Source organism: Rattus rattus, chromosome 1 (genome assembly GCF_011064425.1).
Source record: "Rattus rattus isolate New Zealand chromosome 1, Rrattus_CSIRO_v1, whole genome shotgun sequence".
NCBI lineage: Eukaryota > Metazoa > Chordata > Mammalia > Rodentia > Muridae > Rattus > Rattus rattus.
Window position 1 is genome coordinate 39981461 of NC_046154.1, and position 22039 is coordinate 40003499.

Here is a 22039-nt window from a genome sequence, read left to right on the forward strand (position 1 = left end):
ACTGTCCTCGGGGCCACACCTGGACAAGACCGACTGCTTTGGCCAGGAGGCTCCTCGTCCAGCTTCAGCTGCCTCTCCAGTGCTCGTTCAGGAACAGGCCTAGATGACCCCTCTCCAGATGGGGGCGTGAGGACCCAAATACCTTCCTGTTGTTGCTTCCGAGGGGTGCTACTGGTCTCCTCAGGACAACGAGGCACATCTGGGAGGCCTGAGCGGTGCCGCACTGTCATTGGAGGGCTGGAATCACTCTCTGTGTGGGATGACTCAGACACAGATAACCGCTTCCGCAATCTGAAACAGAGGGCCCAGGGGGGGTGAGGTGGCCCAGGTGGGGTGAGGTGGCCCAGGTGGGGTGAGGTGGCCCAGGTGGTCTCCCTTTGCTGCCTCTGCTGAGGTTACCTTAGAGGCACACTTAGTCACAGACCTTTTCAGACATTTTACCAGACTTCCCTGGCAAATGTTATTTAACTAGCAACACCCTCCTCCTCCAGCATCTGGATTCACCCCATGATGTGACAACTGAGCCTGGTGAGCCCCGGGTGCTTACATCTCAGGGGACCCAATCACCCAGCTGCGGTCTCGGCCCTTCAGTCCTGCCAAGCCATCTGAGTGATCTTCCTTCTCCTCACTCAGGCTGCGCTTGGTTGGGGGTGGTGTCCGACGTCCCTCAAGCAGGGAAAGCCTCTCCATGCTACTGTAAACCTATGGACACAGGAGTCACATGACATGGCCCCGAGAGCAAAGGGTCTTCTTGGGTTCTGACGTCAAGGCTTTGAGGGAACCCCTCCTCTGGCCCCACTCCATTCAAGCTCATAGCTCCAGAAGCTGCTCTGCTGAGCCATCCCTGGCAGGGATGGGTGATTCTAGAAGCTCCTGCTATATGTAACCCTAGCCCTTTGATCTCCTGTCTGGAAGAGGTCCTATCAAAACTTCTTGAGCCTGTCCTAGGCATGTCCCTTCAGGGTCTCTTCTCTCAACTCCCATCAGCCTGGGCCTCCTCAGTCACACCTTGCTGAACCTTGGAGAGCAGGAAGAAAACTGGCGGATCTCAAGGCAGCCATCCTCACTCACTTCCTCCTCATCCTCGGAGTCCACATGGTGGTATCGCTCTGAACGGGCTGGACCAAATACAGTTAGTTCAGTTCGCTTCAGTGCCATTGTTGGTGCCATTCTGGTGGCAGCAGCAGGACCCCATAGCAGTTCTGGACATTCACAGTTCACACTCCCCTGTATCCCACCAGTGGTCTTACTATCAAAGTAGCTGGTGTCATCCTCTGACTCCAGCTGAGGTATGAATTCAGCCTTCTGGCGAAGAAGTCCTGTCCAGTCCAGACCCATGAAGAACGGGTGCTGCTTCACTTCATAGGCACTACCTGCAGAACAGTGGACGGGGGACAAGATTAGCTGCATGGACTGTGGGACATCAGTCATGTGAGAAGCTGGTTACAAGAAGGCAGGCTGGGGAAGTCTCAGTTCAAGTACTCTTCCTTCTTTGCCTAAAGGGACAGGGGAGTTTCTGGATCAAGAGTGGTTGCCATTGTGCTTTAGGGTTCACAGATGTAGCTTCTCTACCCCCCTGAGGTGAGGACAGGAGAAAGGCCCAACTTACTTGTGCCCAGTCTTTCTAGTGGGTTCTGGTGAAGCAGTTTGGAAGTGAGGTCTTGGGCATCTGGGGGAAGCGCATCATCACCCTCAGGCCACACAATCTCATCTGAAGTATCATGGGTGAGAAAGAAAAAACTTGTAGAACGTGGAGATGCAAAAGATGTTAGTATAGGTAGGGAGAGCCTGGCTGGGAGCTCCTCAGAGTCTTTGTCTGGGACCCCAGTTCCTGAAGTCCCATAGGTTCCCCCACTCCCAGGGGAGAGTCATAGTCCCTCTACTGCCTGCTTCTTGATCCAGTGTGGGCACTGGGAACAGGGACTTCCTGCTCCTGAAGCTCTCACCTGCCACTTTACTCTAAACACAGAACTCATTCACTTATGTCTCACATCGACACAAGAGCGACACAGAAAGCTCTAGGACATGACATGTGCACATGTATGTGTGCAGAAACACACACATGCATCCAAAGAAGCAAGCCTACCAGAAACATCCACTCATTAGAAAAGAGAGCTCTAGCGGACAGCCCGACTCCACAGTGATGTAGAGGGAAGTACCTACCGCTGATCACTTGCCCAAAGAGCTCCTCCGGAGTGTCTCCAAAGAAAGGGACGCAACCCACCAGGAACTCATACAGGATTATGCCCATGGCCCACCAGTCCACTGGCTTCCCATATCCCTGACGCAGGATCACCTCAGGTGCTATGTATTCCGGGGTCCCGCATACCTGAGTACAGAGAAGCCAGGCTGCCTCAGAATCCTGAGGCGACTTGCTGGCACGGCAGTAGGGGATGTTCCTACTGCTGGAGTAGAGAAGTCTCTGAATGAAGAGGCAGCTTACCTTACTAATGAGTAACAACAACATCAACCCCAGGGAACTAGAGTTAAAGCTCTTGGTGAGGAGGGTCTCTGTATTTCCTAACTAACTAAAATGTCGAATTCTAGGCCAAACCCACTGCTCTCACTCTCTTCTGGATCTGGTTTTAGAACTGGCTCCTCCTCCCAGAGGTGAACTTACTAGTCACCTATGGACATCCCAACCTGAAATATCAAGTCAGAGAGCATCAGGGGGCTGCTCTCCAGAAAATGGCAAAGCATCCAATGTAAATGTGGAGCTGTGCTCCAATAGGGAAGGGCACAGGAGAGCTGTACCTCAGGCTGCTTTCACATGAAACTATCAGCAGTCCAATGCCTCCTTCATCTAGCCCCAGGGATCAGCAGTCCAATGCCTCCTTCATCCAACCCCAGGGATCAGCAGTCCAATGCCTACTTCATCCAGCCCCAGGGATCAGCAGTCCAATGCCTACTTCATCCAGCCCCAGGGATCAGCAGTCCAATGCCTCCTTCATCCAACCCCAGGGATCAGCAGTCCAATGCCTACTTCATCCAGCCCCAGGGATCAGCAGTCCAATGCCTACTTCATCCAGCCCCAGGGATCAGCAGTCCAATGCCTCCTTCATCCAACCCCAGGGATCAGCAGTCCAATGACTACTTCATCCAGCCCCAGGGAACCTTTTATCCCCTCTGTCTCAGGGATCATCTGCTCTCCACACGTGCTACCTGTTTCAGTGCTTCCCTGGAGCTAAAAACAAAGCATGGAGTTGCCATGCTAATACTCAGGCGCAGATTAAGCAAGTAACTTCAAGGCCTTATTCTGAGGCCTGCAATCAACCCCCAAGGTTTTCCCCAGGCTTACTTACCTGCTTGTCTAGGAACTCCCGGGCATCCTTTTCAATATGGCCCTCATACAAGTTGGTTGTCAAACTCATGAGGCCAATTTTAGAAAGTCCAAAGTCAGTGAGTTTGATGTGCCCCATGGATGTAATCAGAAGGCTGTTGAGACCACAGAAATGAAATCATGGAGTACTCCCTCAGTTGTCCTTTAGTACTGTTTAGTATTAGTTTCTGCATGGGGAGTGCAGCTCTACAGTAGCAGCCCTGGCTCGGTGAGTACACTTCAGCCCCCCTTGCAACTCCATCTCTTTGATGTCCACCTTCAGTCCATACCTGAAGAGCAGGAGACTGCTCCAGGGTAGAGATCAATCATCCTAGAGCAGCTGCCATGGTCACTAACAATCCCTCCTCTAAGCTGAGGGAGGGACTTAAAAATATCCATCTCAAAGAGAAGGGAAATTGGTAACATCCTTTTCCATGCCCTTGGATATCTTTGGAGGGAGAAACTAGAAATCAGAGATTCTTTATCTGCCTGGGCCATTCTATTCGATGCTAAGGGCTTCACCTGCCTGGCCTCTATTCTAGTGATTCCCAAATTTCTATCTCTGGTCCTGATTTCCTTAATGGGCTCTGTCTGTCCAGCTGCCCTGGCCATGAACTCAAACTATCCCAAAGTCAGGTTTCCTACCTGGTTCATCATCTGAGCAAGAAACAAGTGCTGTGATCTACTAAGTCCTGTGATTATCTCCAAACCCTTCTGGGACTGAGGATGCAGTTCAGAGGTAGAGCACTTCCTAGCATGCACAAGCCCTTGCTCTTGATTAACAGCACCCAGGAAGGAAGGGAGGGGTTATTTCTAGAATGCTCAGCAGAGCAAATGCACTGTTTTCATTTCAGAAGGGAGGAATTTGAGGCTCAAAACTTTAATTAAAAGACTGACTCAGAATTAACAAGCGTAAATGGCCATCTGAACATAGGTTTGCATTTCAAAGCTAATTTTCTGTAGTCACTATTAGATGTGCTGATTTTTTTCGTTCTGCTTGGTTTCTTTTGTTTCCTAGTAGCCATTCTAAGACGATCCACTGATCTAAACAAGTATTTCTCCCACTTATCAAAAGACTTAAGGAGGAAGTCCTAACAACAGGGAGAGACCGTGGGCATACTTGTCAGGCTTGAGGTCACGGTGCACGATGCCGTAGTTGTGTAAGTATTCCAAGGCCAGCACCGTTTCCGCGAAGTACAGACGAACCATGTCCACAGGTAGGGCCCCGATGTTCTTGAGCAGAGTGGCACAGTCTCCCCCTATAAAGAGCCCAGGCTACCATGAGAAAAAGTTATCATGATCCAGCCCTGCTCTAGCCAGTTCTTAGGCTTTATAGAACCCAAGGTAATAGCCTCACAGAACAGCTTGGTACTGAGCCCGGGATTGCAGCCCTTCCGAACTAGCCATGGGTGGGAGACAGATAATAGGAAGCAGGAAATCAATTAGCCAGTGGCTTTCAAGACTCTCATTTAGGAGACTGAAGGAAGGAATGCAGGCCTTTATACATTCATCATGACTTGCTAGGATAAGACTAAGTTTTTGGGATGGGAATACTGTATTCAAAGATTCCATATGCTAAAATACTTGTTTATTCCACTTCCTTTTTTCCAGTAATGAATGCCCAATAAAGGGAAAGCACAGCTTCATTGAGGCTCAACTTTAAGTCTTAGGGAAAATATGTTTGGAGCTGTACATAGAGTGTGTGTGGGGGGTGGGGGGGCACTGCACAGTGGCTACACCCTGCAGAGCTCTTCCCTTGCTGCTCTTCTAGTCTAGTCCTAGAGTATTTGTCTGGTTTAGGGGTGGCCCCTTCACAAGTCATCAGCCAGATGCAATCTTCTCAGAGCCCCACACTGGCCCTTTGTGGTTACTAAACTAAAAGCTTTGCTCCCGTCTGAGGGAACCTCAGACCCTGGGAATATTATAGATGCTGGGTTGCCGTATCAGTCTCCAAATGGTCTTGGAAGCTGCAGCCTGAAACTTCAGTACAAAGACACTGGTCCCTTTTCAGGCTTACATCTCAGACTGCACTGTGACTTCCTTCCCCTCAGCAACCTTTGCCCCAGTACCTTCAACATATTCCATCACCATGCATAAGTGACGCTTGGTCTCAAAGGAGCAGAACATGCTGACCACAAAGGGGTTTTCAGCAAAGGTCAGAATGTCGCGTTCCACAAATGCCTGCTGGATCTGGTTCCGTAGGATTAGGTTTTGCTTATTAATCTTCTTCATAGCAAAGCGCTGCCGAGTGGACTTGTGCCGCACCAGAAAGACGGCCCTGGGAAAGACAGCCAGCCCAGCCCAGCCCCCAAGGGCTCTCAGCACCTCAATTGTACATTCCATAACCCCAAGCTGCCTCTTCATCCCATGTATGTACACAGAACAGTGAAGATCTTGGGATGTGCCTGCTACTGTGCCAATTAACTCTTTTAATTTCCTGGCAGACCAGGTTGTGAGGACCCAGCTCAGTATTTCCAGAACTCAGGGAGCGCTACCAAGACAGGTGGGAATCTTGCCTGGGCAAAGAATCAATGTTTAGATGCCAGAGGAAACTGACCTCTTGACACTCCAGGAGAAATTCAAGAAGGGAGCAGGTCCACCTTAGGGTATCTTTTGCCCAGGGGACTGGGAATCATACACTCTCAGAAGGAAGAGACCAAGGGCTGAGTCAGCTCTATTCCTGGCCCCAATCTGACCCCATGCCTTTACCCATAGGCGCCATTGCTGATGAGCTTAATGGTCTCAAAGTCCTCTTCAGAGGGGGTCTTTTTAGATGGCTGAGATGCCCCACGCCCCTGGAAGACAAAGGGAAGGAAGGAAGTAGGTAGGTTTTCAGAGCTTGGGGAAGTTGTGCGGCCACAGCACCAGGTCTGCCCATGCTTTCCCAGGAGCCACACTTCTTACTGCCTTTAGATCTCCCCTTCCAAGACATTTACTGCTATTTAATGTGTATGAGTATTTGCCCACATGTATGTATGTGTGACCACATGTATGCATGTGTGACTGGTGCCCATGGAGCTGAGAGGAGGGCGCTGGATGTCTTGGAACTAGAGCTACAGGTAGTTTTGAGTCACTGGTGTGGGTGCTAGAAATGGAACCCAGGTCCTCTGGAAGAACAGCAATACTCTTGACCACCAAGCTCTCTCTCTAGCCCCCAAATGTTCTTTCAAAGCAAACTTAAAGGCTTCCCAGAGCTCAATCTCCAAGACTGAGGCAGGAACTCAGGATCTTTACCTCAACTGAATCGTCTGTCTCCGGAGTATCAGGGCTGTCATAGCTGCTCAACTGGACCATTTCTAGAAACATGCAAGGATATCAAAGAAAACCTCACAGCAGTGGTTGGCATTTTGGCCATATTCTCATATCATATAGCAGGTACTTCCCGTGTCAGCCTGCAAGTAAACCCAGTCCTGTGGCTCTGTCCTTAGCAAGGCACAGGTCTCACACACGGAAACGAACCACGTGCTTGGACTTTAATATGTCTGCAAGTTCAGTACAAGTTGAAGGCCTAGCATAGTCTAGAAAAGCTTCTCTCAGACTTGCAGTATTTCCTGGATAACAGGGCTCTGGGGGCTTCCAGTACTCATCCTTCAGACCAAGACTATGCTACTTACTGGGTCAGGGAAGCAAACAGACAGGAGGAGAACAACTACAGAGCAAGACAAGTAAGCCCACCATTCATGTGGGGGCTAACATGAACTCCAGAAGTATAAAGCTAAACCCTACAGTAGAACTGGACAAGCCCCAAACAGGAAGACTTGTAAGGGGGCTAATAGGAGAGGGAAGTGTGTAGAAGAGGGATCATTTTCCTTACTGACCTGGTTTGATCTGAGGCTCTAAGTCCAATCTACCTGGGACCAGGCAGCCTGGCTAGTAAGGAGCAGATGAATGTGAAGAACACTGATTCAAAAGGAGAGGCTATGGAACAGTGGAGACCACAGGGTGCTGGCTGTGGTCTTGAGACCTCTGAGGTTAGGTCATGTCCTTCCTTAAAGCCACTAGACAGCATGTTCACTCACCCTCTAGGGGATCCCGTGTGAGGCCCAGCTGGCTAACGATGTAGCGGGGAATGTCACATTTAATTCCATGTCCCTCTTTGGCATGACCCTCAGCTGCTTCTAAGAGGTGGTAAAATTCTTCAGGGTCAAACTCCTGTGCCAGAGAAAAGAGTGGTCAGTGGGGAGAGATATAAGCAAGTGCTGTTGCCTTTCTTGACATTCAAGCACATACCAGAGGGAAAGAAACCAAACTTCGTTGTGATGACATACCCTGGTCCCTAAACACCTAGAACAGGATGTACAGAGCACGGAACAGAGCTGGTCTGTAGCTCGCCTCCAGACGACTTCCTACACATAGCACAGACCTCCTGGTAATAAGCAGAAGAGTTTTTGACTTCAGGCGCTTTAGCCTATTCACCTGTTTCCACTGCAGACTCTTTTAGCAGGTGGCACCGGCAGGCACGCTCAGGTGATCAGTCTTGAGCACTGCTGGTGCATACGCAATCACAGTTCACAAGCGCTTTGGCCCGCCTCAGCAGAGCGCACGCCTTCAGATATTACTGAACACTTTGTATGTGCAAGGCCTAGAGTGCCAGTGTTGATAAAGCGTGGTTTACCCATGACAACAGGTACTCACTGCTGGGTGCCTGCCCTTTCTCACACTCTGGGCTACACTATCGATTCTCTGACTGCAGAGAGGAAATGACAGTGTGCAGGGATATGCTGAGCCTCAGGACCACAAGGTAGGAAGAAGAAGAACTCCAGCATGCAAACCTCCTGGCTACAATTCTGTACCTTATTATAGACTTCATATTCTTTTTCTTTTCTTTTCTTTTCTCTTCTTTAAAGATAGGGTCTTTCTACATAGCCCTGGATGTCCTGGAATCCACTATGTAGTCCAGGCCTGTCTTTTTTTTTTTTTTTTTAAGATTTATTTATTTATTATATATAAGTACACTGTTGCTGTCTTCAGACCAGAAGAGGGTATCAGATCCCATTACAGATGGTTGTGAGCCACCATGTGGTTGCTGGGAATTGAACTCAGAACCTCTGGAAGAGCATTAGTGCTCTTAACCACTGAGCCGTCTCTCCAGCCCAGGCCTGTCTTGAACTCTAAGGTATTCTCTTGCCCTTGCCTCTGCCTCCTGAGTGTTGGAGTGATGTTTTTCTATACTGTATGAAGATGTGTCTCTATCCTTACTTGCCTGCCTAAGGCAGCTTCTGATTGGTTAAAGTAAAAAGCCTGTGGCCTATAGCAAAAGGCAGAATTGTAAGGTGGGACTTCAGACTGAAAGAGGAACTCTGGGAAAGAAAGGTGCAGTTGGACAAGGAGGAAGAAACAGGCAGGGAAGGAAGGAAGGTAACTAACAAGGCATATGGCTGATAACTGAGTTCTGAGCTGGTGGGAAATAATGCCTCGCTCTAAGACCAAAGCCTATAACAAGCGGTCTCCCATCATTACTTGGGGACTGTGGCAGGTACAGAAAAACCCATGGTTACACCTGAGTGCTGAGATTAAAGGTACGTACCACCTTGCCTGATCAGACGTCATACTCTTGACAAAGGAGGATTAGATCTGCAGCCTTTGCTTTATATCCATCTCCATTCTCTCTGGTCTCTGTATCTGAGGACTGCACTATTAACAACCAGGATAAACTTAAGACCCAGAGTCCATCACACTTCCTCTTCCTCCTCAGTCTCCAGCTACTAGAACACTCACCTCATAAACACTTCTCTAACCTGTCTTTGTTCCTACTACAGCCTGGCACTGCCTGCCCTTCTTAGAAATGCTTTAATATCCCTGTGCTGACTGATTCCCCTGGTTCATCCTGCACTCTTGTCAGTTCAACACCCAAAGAACCAAAGGAGTTTCCTTCCTTCCTTCCTTCCTTCCTTCCTTCCTTCCTTTCTTCCTTCCTTCCTTTTCCTCTTCCTTCTCCTCGCTGTCTTCTCTTCCTCCTTCTCTTCCTGCTTCCTTTCTTCCTTCTCTTCCCCTTCCCTCCTTTCTTTTTGCAGTGGTAGGAATTAAATTACTTTAGGGCCTCGTACTTGCTAGGCAAGCATAAGTCTGATGGTGTATTTACTAAGAAATAAATGCACTGATGTATAAATCTAAACCCAAAACTGAAAGAAGGCAGAATACTGCATCAGTAGAAAGGGAAACGCAGCAATAGCAAAAGCAGGGAAGTGATGTCTGGGAAAGAAGAGGAGAGGACTGTACCAAAGGGACACAAAGACCTTTCTGAGAGAAACATTAACCATGGCAGTGATTATACAGCTGGATTTTAATATTTATTAAAACTCAATGGACGGTGAATTTATGTCAATTAATTAAGAAGCCGTACGTGGGGGGTTGGGAATTTAGCTCAGTGGTAGAGCACTTGCCTAGCAAGCGCAAGGCCCTGGGTTCAGTCCCCAGCTCTGAAAAAAAAAAAAAAAGAAAAAACAAGAAGCCGTACGTGGAAACATGCTTATAATCCTAGTACTTGGAAGCTAGAGAAAGGCAGATCAGGAGTTCAAAGCCAGTCTCAGCTACATATGGAGTCTGATGTCCACTGGTGTTACCTAAGATCTTGTTTCAAATAACAAAATACATCTGACAGTGCTAATGTTCTAGCCTTTTCTTGGCAGCTCCAAATGGCCTAATGTTCTCCGTGCAGCTTTACTCATTACTTTTTCCAATACACTACTGTGTTCATGGCCCTCCACTGGCCAATTTGCACTTAACCTCCAAGTCACTGAATAAACTCCATGTTTCCCAAGGACCTTTCACTTATGTTCATTGCAAGAATGGAAAAGTTCCCTTCACCAGGTTCCCACTACACCCTGTACTAAACAGCTGTGTGACCCTTATCATAATATAATCCCCATTCACACATCTGAATGCCCTGTATTTGGTTATGGCACAGCAAGCTTTAAGATTAGGGTCCTGAGTGTCCAACATGAGATAGGACATGATGTATAACTGAAAGACTAGAGGAAGAACTCATACAAACTCAATTGGCCCAGGCTTCTCTTACGTTCTTTAACCTTCAGGGTTCTCCTGACGGGGGCTGATTTAGCATTGGGCTAGGCTAGACTAATATTTATTACGACTAGTACCCCAAGGGCTTGCAAATCATACTCAAATAAACAACTTATCAATAGAAATGTTAATTGTACTGCCAGTTTATGGCAAACTACTTCCTCTACACCCCCTAACTCCCACCTGCACACCCAACCGTCCATGTTGACTCACCAGGCATTCCAGGAGACGAGCTGGGCGGGCAATGATGATCATCAGCTTTTTCACCAGCTGAATCACAAAGGCTACATCTGAGCTTTCTGAGCGTTCATGAGCCTACACAGAAGAGAAAAGTTGCTTAAAGAACTATCCTAAGCGGTTGGTTAAACAGGACCATACTGTAGAGAGCTGACTATAGAAAGGAACTTGGAAGTCTATGTTAAAGAGTCAAGAGCCCAGGAACAGCTCTCCGGTGCCCATTCCGGAGAATGACAGCTTCACTCACTACATCTGTCATTCACAGATTGGCTAGAGAGACTAGCCAGTGACCTCCAGGGGTCCCCTCCTTACCCTAAAGGGTTATAGAAACATGTTGCCACATCTGGTTTATTACATAGGAACTGGGGATCCAAACTCAGGTCCTCATGCATATGTGGCAGTCACTTTATTGACTGGCTCATCTCCTTAGCCCCTTGATATTTTCTCTTCTTTTAAGAGTTTTACTCTGTAGCTTAGCAGGCCTCAGTCTCCTGAGTTCTGGGACTATTAGGTATGTGACACCATATCCAGTCATGTTTTATTTCTTGGTTAGAAATCTCCACTACCCCCTAATATTAATGGTATGCATGTGAAGGTTCTCTCTTTATTGTAGGTGAGGGGATCAAACATACGTCATCAGGCTTGGTTGCAAGTACCTTTACCTGATGGGTTCATCTTGCCAACTCCAGAACGTCATGAAGAGCTGCTTTTCATGAGTTTGACATTCTGTAGTTGCCCTTATAGAGCATTTATGATTAAGTATCCATTTTGAAATCACAGGAAGAATTTGTACAGATAGAATTACCATGTATCTGTAAAAACCTTTCTCACTGTAGCTGCTGCTTACTGAGTTGTATCTTCACGGGTACAGAGACTGAGCTGCCACTCTTTTATTATTTGAAAGCAATAATCATGGTCAGTTTGAATCATCTATCTCGAAATTCTAGACTCACACCAAAGCCCTTGTTTGAACATTAGCTCTGAACCCTCGGTCCCATTACTGCTACTCCTGAGAGGGTCTGGAGAAGACGGGGTGCTTGACCACTTTATGCTAAGCAGCAGCAGGTGCTCTTTTCTCAGATGTGCCAATGGTGTCAGCTGAATGAGAAGCATCTGCTCACCTGACCTGACAGACAGCAAAGTGAAAGCGAGGCTGAGGAAGGCGGTGCTTCAGAATTCAGTGAATGCTTGGGTATTTGCTATCTCTAGATTACTCTGTCTTTTATTTCTCAGAGACTTGGTTTTTTTCTTTCTCTTTATTTCTGTGTACTGGCCTGTGTGTGTGTGGACATGAACGTAGGTGCCTGCAGAGTTCAGAAGAGGGTGTCAGACAAGCTGGAGATGGAGTCATAGGCAGTTGTGGTTACTGGGAACCAAACAAGTCCTCTGCAAAAGCAGTACATGCTCTTAATCAGCAAATAATCTCTCCAGCCTTCTCAGAGATCAGTATACATCATTATTTAGCCACCATGTGGGTGCTAGGGGTTGAACCTGGGTCCTCTGGAAAAGCAGCTGAGCCATCATTTCCTCCCAGACTTTTCATACTGAAGAGAATCACATTTTCAAGTGTATCACTGTGTTAATGAGATATCAGTTAACGGACATACTCATAGGGTAAGTCTAGCCCTGCTTCATCTGGGTAGGGGACAGTTAGGAAGCTGTGTTTAAATAAATGACTTTCAGTAAAGATAGTTCATATGCCCACTACTGTATTTTGTATTATTATTATTATTATTATTATTATTATTATTATTATTATTATTATTATTATTATTATATTGTCTTGAAATAGGGTCTCACTACAAATGGCTTGGTGCTCGCTATATAGAACAGACTAGTTTAGTTCACTGGGATCTGTCTCACCTGCCCAGGAACTAGGATTCAAGGTATGGGTCATCATGTCAGGTGAACCTCTGCCCGACTTTTGGCTTTTGGTAAAAAGTCAAATATTCATTCATAGTACCAATGCTGGACTTAAACACTACCCCTGCTGGAGTTTCAGACAGAGTAATTCAGCTTTGGCTTTAGAAAACCATTCACAAAACTGAGTTGTTCTGAAACCAAGCATGCTTCTCAGTGATGGAGAGGCCATGGGAAGGATATCAGCTCATCAGTATCAAATACGGAAACTCCTACACAGGCAAGGAGATCTGGTCGTGGCCAGCAGCTGGGAAGAGTGAGTTCACTGCTAATTCCTGAGATTACCTTGTGGAAGTTTCATTAGTCTCCTCATCAAAAACACTTACATCTTGTAGAAGCTTTTCCAAATTCTCTTGAAGTTCATAGAAATAGTGCGATGTAATGAGGCCACTCCGAGATTTATCCAGGCAGTCTCGGGCCATCTCAATCACTTGATGATGAATAAAACTTAGTGCTCCATCTGCCAAGGGCAGCACACTATCTGGAGTGTTACAGGAAATGAATTCAGCTAGTCGCTCTTCCATTTGTGCAGTGGCCTGGGAGTAAAGAAAAGTTATTAACTCCCTTTCAGTCCCAGCTTAGCTGCAGCAAATTCCAAAGGATGAGCTCTCTGTGTGCCTAACTTCCTCATCTTGCACTGGGAAATCTAATGACTGAAGGCAGAAGGGATCTCATCAGGAAGGTCAGACAGCCCCAGGACCAGATTCAAGGCCTTCTGTCACCTTTTTGCTGCCATATCCCATGCAGTAAGATTTTGGTTCTGGAGGCATACAAGGCTGGCTGGTCTCTGACTGGATATTCCATGTTTTTGTTACACATTCTCTAGGGGTGGCCTTCCTTACAAGCTCCTGTTGCTCTTCCTCTCACCTAAGTGTCATGAATGCCCAGGCAAGTCTCTTGCTTCCTGGAAACAAAGGTTCTCTTTCCTCTGGGGTCTAACTTGGTCTCCTGACTGGACAAGCCAGTGCATAGATGACATTGGTTTCTGAACCATTCTATGTGCAAGAAATTCTGGCAAGTCAGAAGGTTTCATTACCACAGGGTTCTCATATTTAATGTAAGTTCACACTGAATATAAGAGGTACTCAGAGAACATTTATCAAAGGTGTGAACTTGCCTGGTTTTGGAAGCTAAGTTGGAATGGAGGGCTTTGGATTGCAACATGACCCCGCCCAGATTCCCAGAAGAGCAGAATGGAGATCTGGTTCAGGGTTCTCTTGGCCTCTAATTGCACAACCATGTGAAAATGGACAAACATACACGAGTGAACAAGTTAACAACTGCCTCTCTCAGACTTTGACTTCTTCTGTCACTAGGTGGCAACTTCTGTATCCTAATATGTTGACATAAAAGTATGTTTAAATGTGTACAGAGGGATTTAAAAAAAAAGGACAGCAGCAGGTGAAAAAACATCTTAACACATTCTCTAAAGCTATCTAAGGATGAAGGACACAGAAATATCTATAAATACCAACACAGTGCTAGATGTTAATACACATCTCTGCACATAGAGAATGAGCCAAGCAAGATATATTTCTCAACACTGCACACCATGGAACTTCATTATAAAGTAAAACATGACTTCCTAGCTGTTTTCCTGCCCTTTCTTTGCTCTTATTCTTGTGTCTACTTCAAGGCTACAATGTGCAACAGAGAAAAAGATTAAACAAATTAATAGCTAATAGTTACTTGTGCTTCTCATGTCCAGAGCACTTTTAAAAAACCAGTGTTCACTGATCCTCGGATGAGACAGACTCTAATAGGACTCTTATTATGAGTTGTCTATGAGGCAAATGAAGCTCCAGGAAGTCAAATACTTTGTCCAGAATCGTACAGCTGAGAAGGGGGGCAGAGATGGATGCAGGCATTCTAGGTCCTTGTTACAAGGCATATGTCACTGGTATATGCCAAGAAAGAAAAGCACAAGCATTTGTCATTTTCCTTAGCTGTCATGTGTCTGCAAGAAGAGTGTACAGTTGTCTCTCAGGACTTGTCATGGTTATTTCGGTTGTCATCTTGACAACATCTACAATGAATTAAAATCCCCAAAATGGCTGGGCACACCTGTGAGGAATTTTTGCTTAATTAAATCATTTGCAGTGGGAAGACCTACTTCTAAACTAGACCTCTGAGGTAGGAAGACATCTTTAATCCAGATCTTTTGAGGTGTGAAGACCTACCTCTAATCTGGGCCATACCTTCTGCTGGAATACTAAATAAAAGCCATCTCCTTTGTTCTTGTCCTTGATAGCAAATCTATTCCTTCACTGGCACTAGATCCTCTTCCTTTGGGATTCGGGTGTATACTGAAGACTAGGTGAAACATCCAGCTTCACAGACTGAACAACTACTCGCATTCTGGACGTGCTGATCCTAGGCAGCCATTATTGGATTAACAGGACCACAGCCTTGTAAGTCATTCTAACAAATACCATTGCTACAGAGAGAACTCATCCTGTCAGTTCTGTTACTCTAGAGACTGACTGCTTTCTGTAGGAACAACCTATCCTCAGAAGAGCAAGCATGAGGGCACAGCGGACTGCTCTTGGTAAGAACTGCAAATTCACGCCTCTGGCTGTGGGTGTATAATCTCAGCATTCACAAGACTGGGACAGGATCGAGACTGACTCAAAAGACAAAACAGACAAACAAAAACCTCAACAACAAGAAACACAAACGAGCAAATTTCAAAAAATAAAGGAGGAGAGGTCAAGGGCAGGGGGAGACAGGCAAAATGATGTGCTGACGTCAGAGACAAAGAGGTTCATAGCAGAAGTGTGAATGCTATTTCCCAGCTATCTTGGGATAGCACCGATCTCCCTTCTCAGTTTGCAAAGGAAAACACAAATGTTAGCAAGTGGCTCTAGGACTCCTGCCTCTGGACTTGTTCTCTTGGTGGCTTCTACCAGCTGAGCGTCCCTCAGGCTGTGCATGCTCTGGGAGCTTCTTAAGAAACCTGTACTGAAGAAGGTGTGACCAGAGCACAAATCCAGTCAAAGGGAAGAGTGAAAGGCTGGAGACAACCTCGAATGCGAAAGCAATGTGTACAGTAAGAATCCAGCCCTCCAGCTCCTGTCTTCTTCTTCAGGATGTGATATATTGTCTTCCACGCACCTCTTGATCTTGGGTGGAGAACAGAAGCTCTGCACGCACAGACCTGTGCTGCTGTCATCCTGCCCCCCCTAGATCCCTAGATGCTTTTAAAACTGGTGATCTTTCTGGTTACCTCTGCACTTGACCCCCTCACTCTGGAGTCTTCAGACTGGCCTGGCTATGGGATATTATTTTCTCCTTTAAAACAAATCCTTACCTTGGGGAATCTTTCTTTGTACACATGATTCATCATTATTATTTCACTGTCAAAGGAAACTGGGGACCGTCCAGGACTGAATAAGAAAGAAATAATCATGTTATTTTAGTGCCATGGAAAATTCAAGGAGAAATATGGCCATCCTTAAGAGCTCCTGAGCCCAACTGTCTTCAGTATCTCACACATTCCTATGTTCATGGGAGTCAGGTTCCAGGCTTTCTTTAATCTTAGAGGTCCAAGCATATTTGTTTACAGTTTTACAATGGTGCAATGTTAAACTAAGCTACCTTCCTGCAAAAAGTGTAGCCTCCCACAGCTTTCTGCCCTGGCTGAGAAGAGGGGATTCTACTTGCCAGTCAACGTACTGCTGGCTTCCCTAGGATAACTTCTCCCAGGAAATGATTCCTTGCCCTGATAGCTCTGGTTAGTGAAAGACAGTCTACCCCAACGTGTCCTAGGAATCAAATCAAACAAGGAACCAAAGAAAGACTGTGTATACCTATTTTCATTTCTACAACAAGTCAGTCAATTGGCTACCTTGACTGTCACCTAGAGGATACAAAAGCCATAATGAGTTCTAAATCTAGGTTTTAACTGAAGACTGAATAGTTATTTTTCAGTCTTTTTTATTATTTTTCATAGTAAACTGTATCTTTTCATCTAGAACACCGTGATCATATCTCCTTAAACATTTGAAATCTTGAGTCAAACAGCTAAATGCCCAGTTTAGTACCTGACACAAGACCTCATCTGTCACCGAGGTTAGGCTTAGCACTGCACTTTGGTCTTTGTTTAGGGACTTCCCTCAATGTCACTACAATCCTCACAATTCCAACTGGCTTAAAAGGTACCCATGGTCCACAAGAACTGTGAGACCACCACGGTTAAGTGTTCCTTTATGAAATCAAGAAACTGCCTGGGATCCGTACTCCCACTGCACACCCCCCCTCCCCCGCCCGAGCTGAGGACCGAACCTAGGGCAAGCGCTCTACCACTGAGCTAAATCCCCAACCCCTCCCACTGCATTCTTGATCCTTCACTTTGAAACCCCAGTTACAGTTCCAGCCATCTGTGAGTCTGAATCCTGTCTTTGAGACCTGGGCAATGATACTCCAGTGCCAACATTACCAGGAGGGGTTCTTCCTGGCAGGAAAGCTGGCTTAGTCATTAAAGCCACACGTTTTCAGAACTGAGAATACCATGATTCTCTTTTACTGAGTGGGGTCTGGAGGGAAAAAAGAGCCAGCTACTTTGCACTTGAAGCCAAAACAGTTGAGTGTTATTGTGCTCAAGCTTTGGGTTTTTTTTTTTTTTTCTCTTTTGACCAGGAGTCAGCAAATTATGGTTTGTGGATTGTTTGTGAGAAGAAAGATTGTAAGGAGGTTTCCCAAGGAAGTCAACTGTACTGAAACAGTAAAGTGACACAGTTGTGACAGAAATGAGTTGACTGTACAACCTAAAGCATTTGGCACCTTGGCTCTTTGCAGGACGTATGTATGTACTGAGCCCTGAGCCATGCAAATAAGCTAGGGCCCACAGGTTCTAGGACAGTAGGTAGGAGTATTCCTTACCTGAGGCTGCGGGAACGGGGCCGCATGGCTGGGGACTGACGTCCCTCCTCATCTGGTACATTCTCTGTGCTAAAATGCTTCGTCAGAAAGTGTAGTTCATCAGCTGTCGGCTGGAAAGGTAACTGATGAAGCTTTTCTTGTGAGGAACACGATGACTAGAAAATAAACAAAACCCACCAGCAATAAAGATACATGCAAAGAAACACATGGAGAAACAGTTTGGTGGTTAGGAGTGCTTGTTACAGGGACTGGAGAGATGGCTCAGCGGTTAAGAGCACTGACTGCTCTTCCAGAGGTCCTGAGTTCAATTCCCAGCAACCACATGGTGGTTCACAGCCATCTGTAATGGGATCTGATGCCTTCTTCTGGTGTGTCTCAAGACAGCTAGTGTCACATAAAAACCAGATGTGACAGCATCATAATGTTCAGAGTTCAAATCTCAGCAACCATATAACAAGCTGGATGAGTAAAAAGCAGATTCTTCTACACAAACTCTTTGCTTTCTCTTGATAAAGTTTCTAGCTACTTAGAATAGCAATCAGCCATGTTTTCTGGTTTCATAAATATTCCAGGTATGATCAGGTGCATCCCCTTGTTTTTAGTTTTATAACCCTGAGAGCACTACACTGGAGATAGCACAGCAATGTTTTCTTTCAGTTTGTTTTGCAGAGAAGAGACTGTCTTGCTGTGGTCAGGAAGACTATGGTGGGATGCCATGGATAACACAAGAAGGTCCAGGAGGAAAGGCAACTGATTTGAGATCTGGATGTAAAGGTCAGGCCTGATTCAAAAAGCAATCTGAACTTCTCAACAGGGCTCAAGAATTTCTGACAAGGAACTACCACTTACAGCAGACAATATGAGAGAGCAAGCTGGTACTATAGTGAAAATCTCACAGATGTAGTCACTCTGTGGCAAACCACAAAATCCCAGGACTCCAAAGTTCTTTAGTTGGCAAGATTGCCCCAGAGAGCAGGAAAGTCTGACACCACTGGCCCAACTTTCACTAAAATCTATTTAGCACTAGAGCTAAGTACCAACAGAGGAAACCACTGTTGGAGGATCCTCCAGGGAGAAATGAAGCCCTGTCTAGCCCAATAGTACAAGCTTGTCTTATAGAATGTTATAATGCACGGAGCTTAAAAAAATTAGTGTGTGTGTGTGTGTGTGTGTGTGTGTGTGTGTGTGTGTGTGTGTGTGTGTACACGCACCACATGTGTTCATGAGTTAATAGAGGTCAGAAGAGGGTGTTGGATCCCCTGGAAATTGGAATTCCAGGCAGTTGTGCACTGCCATGTGGGCTCTGAAAACTGAATTCAGATCCTCTGCAAGAGTAGTGAGTGCTCTTAATGCCTGGCCATTTCTCCAGCCCCTAATGAATGGAGTTGAAAACAGCTGGTGTGGTTTTCATAGGCTTCTTATTTATTTGTATCTAAGTTGCAAATAGAATATTCACTCAACTGAAGCTAATATGAAACTAGTGGGCAATGTAAGTTACACCATGCAAAACTGATATTTTACAGTATTTTAGTAGCTGGGTGTAGTGGTATGTTGGTAATTGTAGTACTTAGGAGGCTAAAAACTTTTCAGGCCAGCCTAGAATAATACATGGTGAGCTGTCTCAAAGTGTGGGTGGGGAGAGTATGTAGGATGAGTCTATTAAGATTAACTGTACAGTAATACTTATATGTTATATACATAGACACAGAAAGACACATAAATATGACTCTCCATTAGAGATTAACACTTGTGTGAGTAAAGGATTATGGGAAAGGGTATGTTTATTAGGGAAACACCTTAAGCTTAACTCCAAAGACCAATAAGACCTCTAGACTAATAGTGACTTATAGGCCAATGGAGGAACTAGAGTACTTTTTCTTGCTTGTGATTCATGACTATAGAGAAGAGAAGACCTGAAGAGTGACAGAAGAAACAGGGATGGCTCATCAAGTTTATGCTTTACAAACATGTTACTCCGTCCTTTGCCAAAAATGTCTGTCAGCTTTATCATCCCAGCTTTGATGAATAGCTGCTCCCATTGGATGATGCCTTTCAGAATTAATTATACAAACTCACAATAAGCTTATCAGATGGATCTACTGTCCAAAAACTGAAACTCTCCCTAACACACAATTTTAGAGAAAGGCCCACCCTTTTGTTGACATAACAAGCAGCAAATAACTACTCTTCCTTTTTGGCAGATTTTTAACAGTGAGGAAGGCTACCCAGCCTTCGGAACATGGGAACAGTGATAAAGTCTTTATTGCAGTCCTAGAAATAAAGTTGGAGGAGGCAGGAGCCATGCTAGGAGCTCCCACCGGATCTCACTGGCAGAGAAAGCCCTTTTCCAATTCACAGGGAGGAACTAAGGGGAGAACCAGCTAATCCTTCTGAAGGCCTTTAAATTTTGGGTTTTAAAATTACCAAGCCAGCAAAAGGCCCCTGGTTCGGTCCTTAGCCCAAAAAAAAAAAAAAAAAAAAAGAAAGAAAGAAAAAAAAAATTTAAAGTTACCAAGCCTCTTCCCCTCCCCACCCAAACAAACAAACAAACAAACAAACAAAAACCAAAAAAACAAAAACACCTCTCTTAACCTCAAGAAAACTCATTGAGTTTGGAAGAAAATGCAGGACAGGATAGAGAACAATTATCTGTAAGAAAATACTTCCGAAGTGAGGAAAATATGGTGTCTTAGTTGGGGTTTCTAGCGCTGTGAGGAGACACCATGACCAGGACAACTCTGATAAAGGAAAACATTTAACTGGCTCTGGCTTACAGTTCAAAGGTTAAGTCCATTGTCATCCTGGCAGGAAGCATGGCAGTTACACATGGTAAGAACTTGATCCTCAGGCAACAGAAGGAAGACTGAGCCACTAGACCCAGCTTGAGCTACTGAGACCACAAAGCCTACCCCCTAGTGACACTTCTTCCAGCAAGGTCACAGGTACTTCAACAAGGCCACACCTCCTACTAGTGCCACTCCCTATTCAAAGCACCACTTATGGTTACAACTCTGGCTACTTACAGAGACTGTAGAGCTAGGAGTGTTGGTTCCATAGCCTGAAGAAGGCAATGAGGCCAAAGACCAGCGCCGTCCATCAGTCCTACATTAAAAAAGAGAGAGAGAGAGAGAGAGAATATTATGAAATTCCTATAGGGTCACACTCTGAGCTTCAGGGCCTGCCTGCTTATGTCCACTATTATTTGTAGACAGTTGATTCACTGTCTCACAACACAAGACATTGTCTATCTAGCATGAGTTCTCACACCTATCTACTGTGTGGGGCCTCCTGTGTGATTTTTATTTCAGACATAGCTACCAACACCGCAGAGTCTATGCTCTTGAATAAGAGTAATGGTTATGGATAAGTCAGATGACTCAGTGGGTAGAAGTACTTGCCACAAAGTCTAAAATCCAAGTTTGAACCAAGTACCCAAACACTGGAAGAAGATCCTATTAAAGTTGCCCTCTGACCATCACAGCTGCAACGCACACACACACACACACACACACACACACACACACACACACACACACACACACACACACACACAGACACACACACACACGAGAATGTGCACGAATAGGTTTTTTCTTCCCTATCCTGTAGGACTCAGATCAAACTTAGGGCATCAGGTGGGTGTGCAATAAGCACCTATGCTGAACCATCTTGACAGCCCATAAAAATTCTTTTTTATTTCAAAAACTGGGCATGGTGGTACACACCTTTAATGCTAGCACTTTGGAGGCAGAGCTAGGAAGATTTCTGTGAGTCAGAAGACAGCCTCATCTACAAAGCAAATTCCATGCCAACCTGGCCTATAAAGTAAGCCCTGTTTCAACAACAAAATTTTTTAAAGGAACATATGTTCCATGGTTCATGAGAGGACTCATCAGGTAAAGGTAATTGTCACCAAGCTTGATGACCTGAGTTTGATTCCAGGGACTCATATGATAGGAGACAGCTAACTGTGTGGGGACTGCTTTGTGAGAATGGGCTTCTGGACTGTTCTCTGACCTCCATTTATGTTGTAACATGTGTGTGTGTACACACACATACACCGATAGATAAATGTAAACAACATAAAAAAGAATACTTTATGCCACATCCCATCATCCAGACAAATAATTACAAGTCCGTGTTCTAAAAGCTTCAGCTCAAAAACCTGCTTAAACTTTCTCTAGGTCAGAAAAGCAAAGAACTGTGGTTCTCTGTTGTGCTTTAGGAGAATATATTTGCAAACAGCAGAAAGCCTTCTCCAAAGTCATAAACAGGCAAGTTAGTTCACTAGTCTTTCACAAGGTTACTGCTGTTCACTGGCAAATATTCTTGAAGCCAACTTATGTGTCCTAATAAATCCCAAGGAGCCTGTTACTATTGATTATCGACTGATGTTCACTTCAGACTCAGTGTCTCCTTTGTCAGTCCACTGGCCTGGGGAAGAGCCTTTATAAGGATGTACATATGGAAATCAAAAAATGTCTTATGGGAGTTGGTTCTCTCCTCCTGCCACATGGGTTCTGGAGACTGAACTCATGCTGTCAGGTTTGGCAGCAAGTGCCATAACTTTCCGAGCCATTCTGCTGGCCCTAAAGAATTCTTTCTTTGGAGCTTGGTGGCATATCCTTTTTGATTGGAATTTGAATCAAAACATATTTG

At 45.5% G+C, this 22039-nt stretch overlaps 1 protein-coding gene across 4 annotated transcripts in view; it reads right to left on the minus strand.

The window, feature by feature from the left end:
• The window catches only part of Mast2 (microtubule associated serine/threonine kinase 2), a 140607-nt gene that overhangs the window by 3998 nt on the left and 114570 nt on the right, over window positions 1-22039 (minus strand). For all 4 annotated transcript variants that reach the window (XM_032899649.1, XM_032899657.1, XM_032899653.1 and 1 more), the window contains 17 exons: window positions 20404-20482; window positions 17381-17535; window positions 15810-15885; window positions 12826-13035; window positions 10556-10657; window positions 7339-7471; window positions 6554-6615; window positions 6029-6114; window positions 5389-5597; window positions 4440-4578; window positions 3303-3435; window positions 2164-2329; window positions 1610-1711; window positions 1251-1373; window positions 1009-1118; window positions 548-702; window positions 20-291 (listed from right to left, as the gene is read on the minus strand). In XM_032899649.1, the coding sequence (XP_032755540.1) occupies window positions 20-291; window positions 548-702; window positions 1009-1118; window positions 1251-1373; window positions 1610-1711; window positions 2164-2329; window positions 3303-3435; window positions 4440-4578; window positions 5389-5597; window positions 6029-6114; window positions 6554-6615; window positions 7339-7471; window positions 10556-10657; window positions 12826-13035; window positions 15810-15885; window positions 17381-17535; window positions 20404-20482 (2312 nt within the window). The remainder of the gene's footprint in view (window positions 1-19; window positions 292-547; window positions 703-1008; window positions 1119-1250; window positions 1374-1609; window positions 1712-2163; window positions 2330-3302; window positions 3436-4439; window positions 4579-5388; window positions 5598-6028; window positions 6115-6553; window positions 6616-7338; window positions 7472-10555; window positions 10658-12825; window positions 13036-15809; window positions 15886-17380; window positions 17536-20403; window positions 20483-22039) is intronic.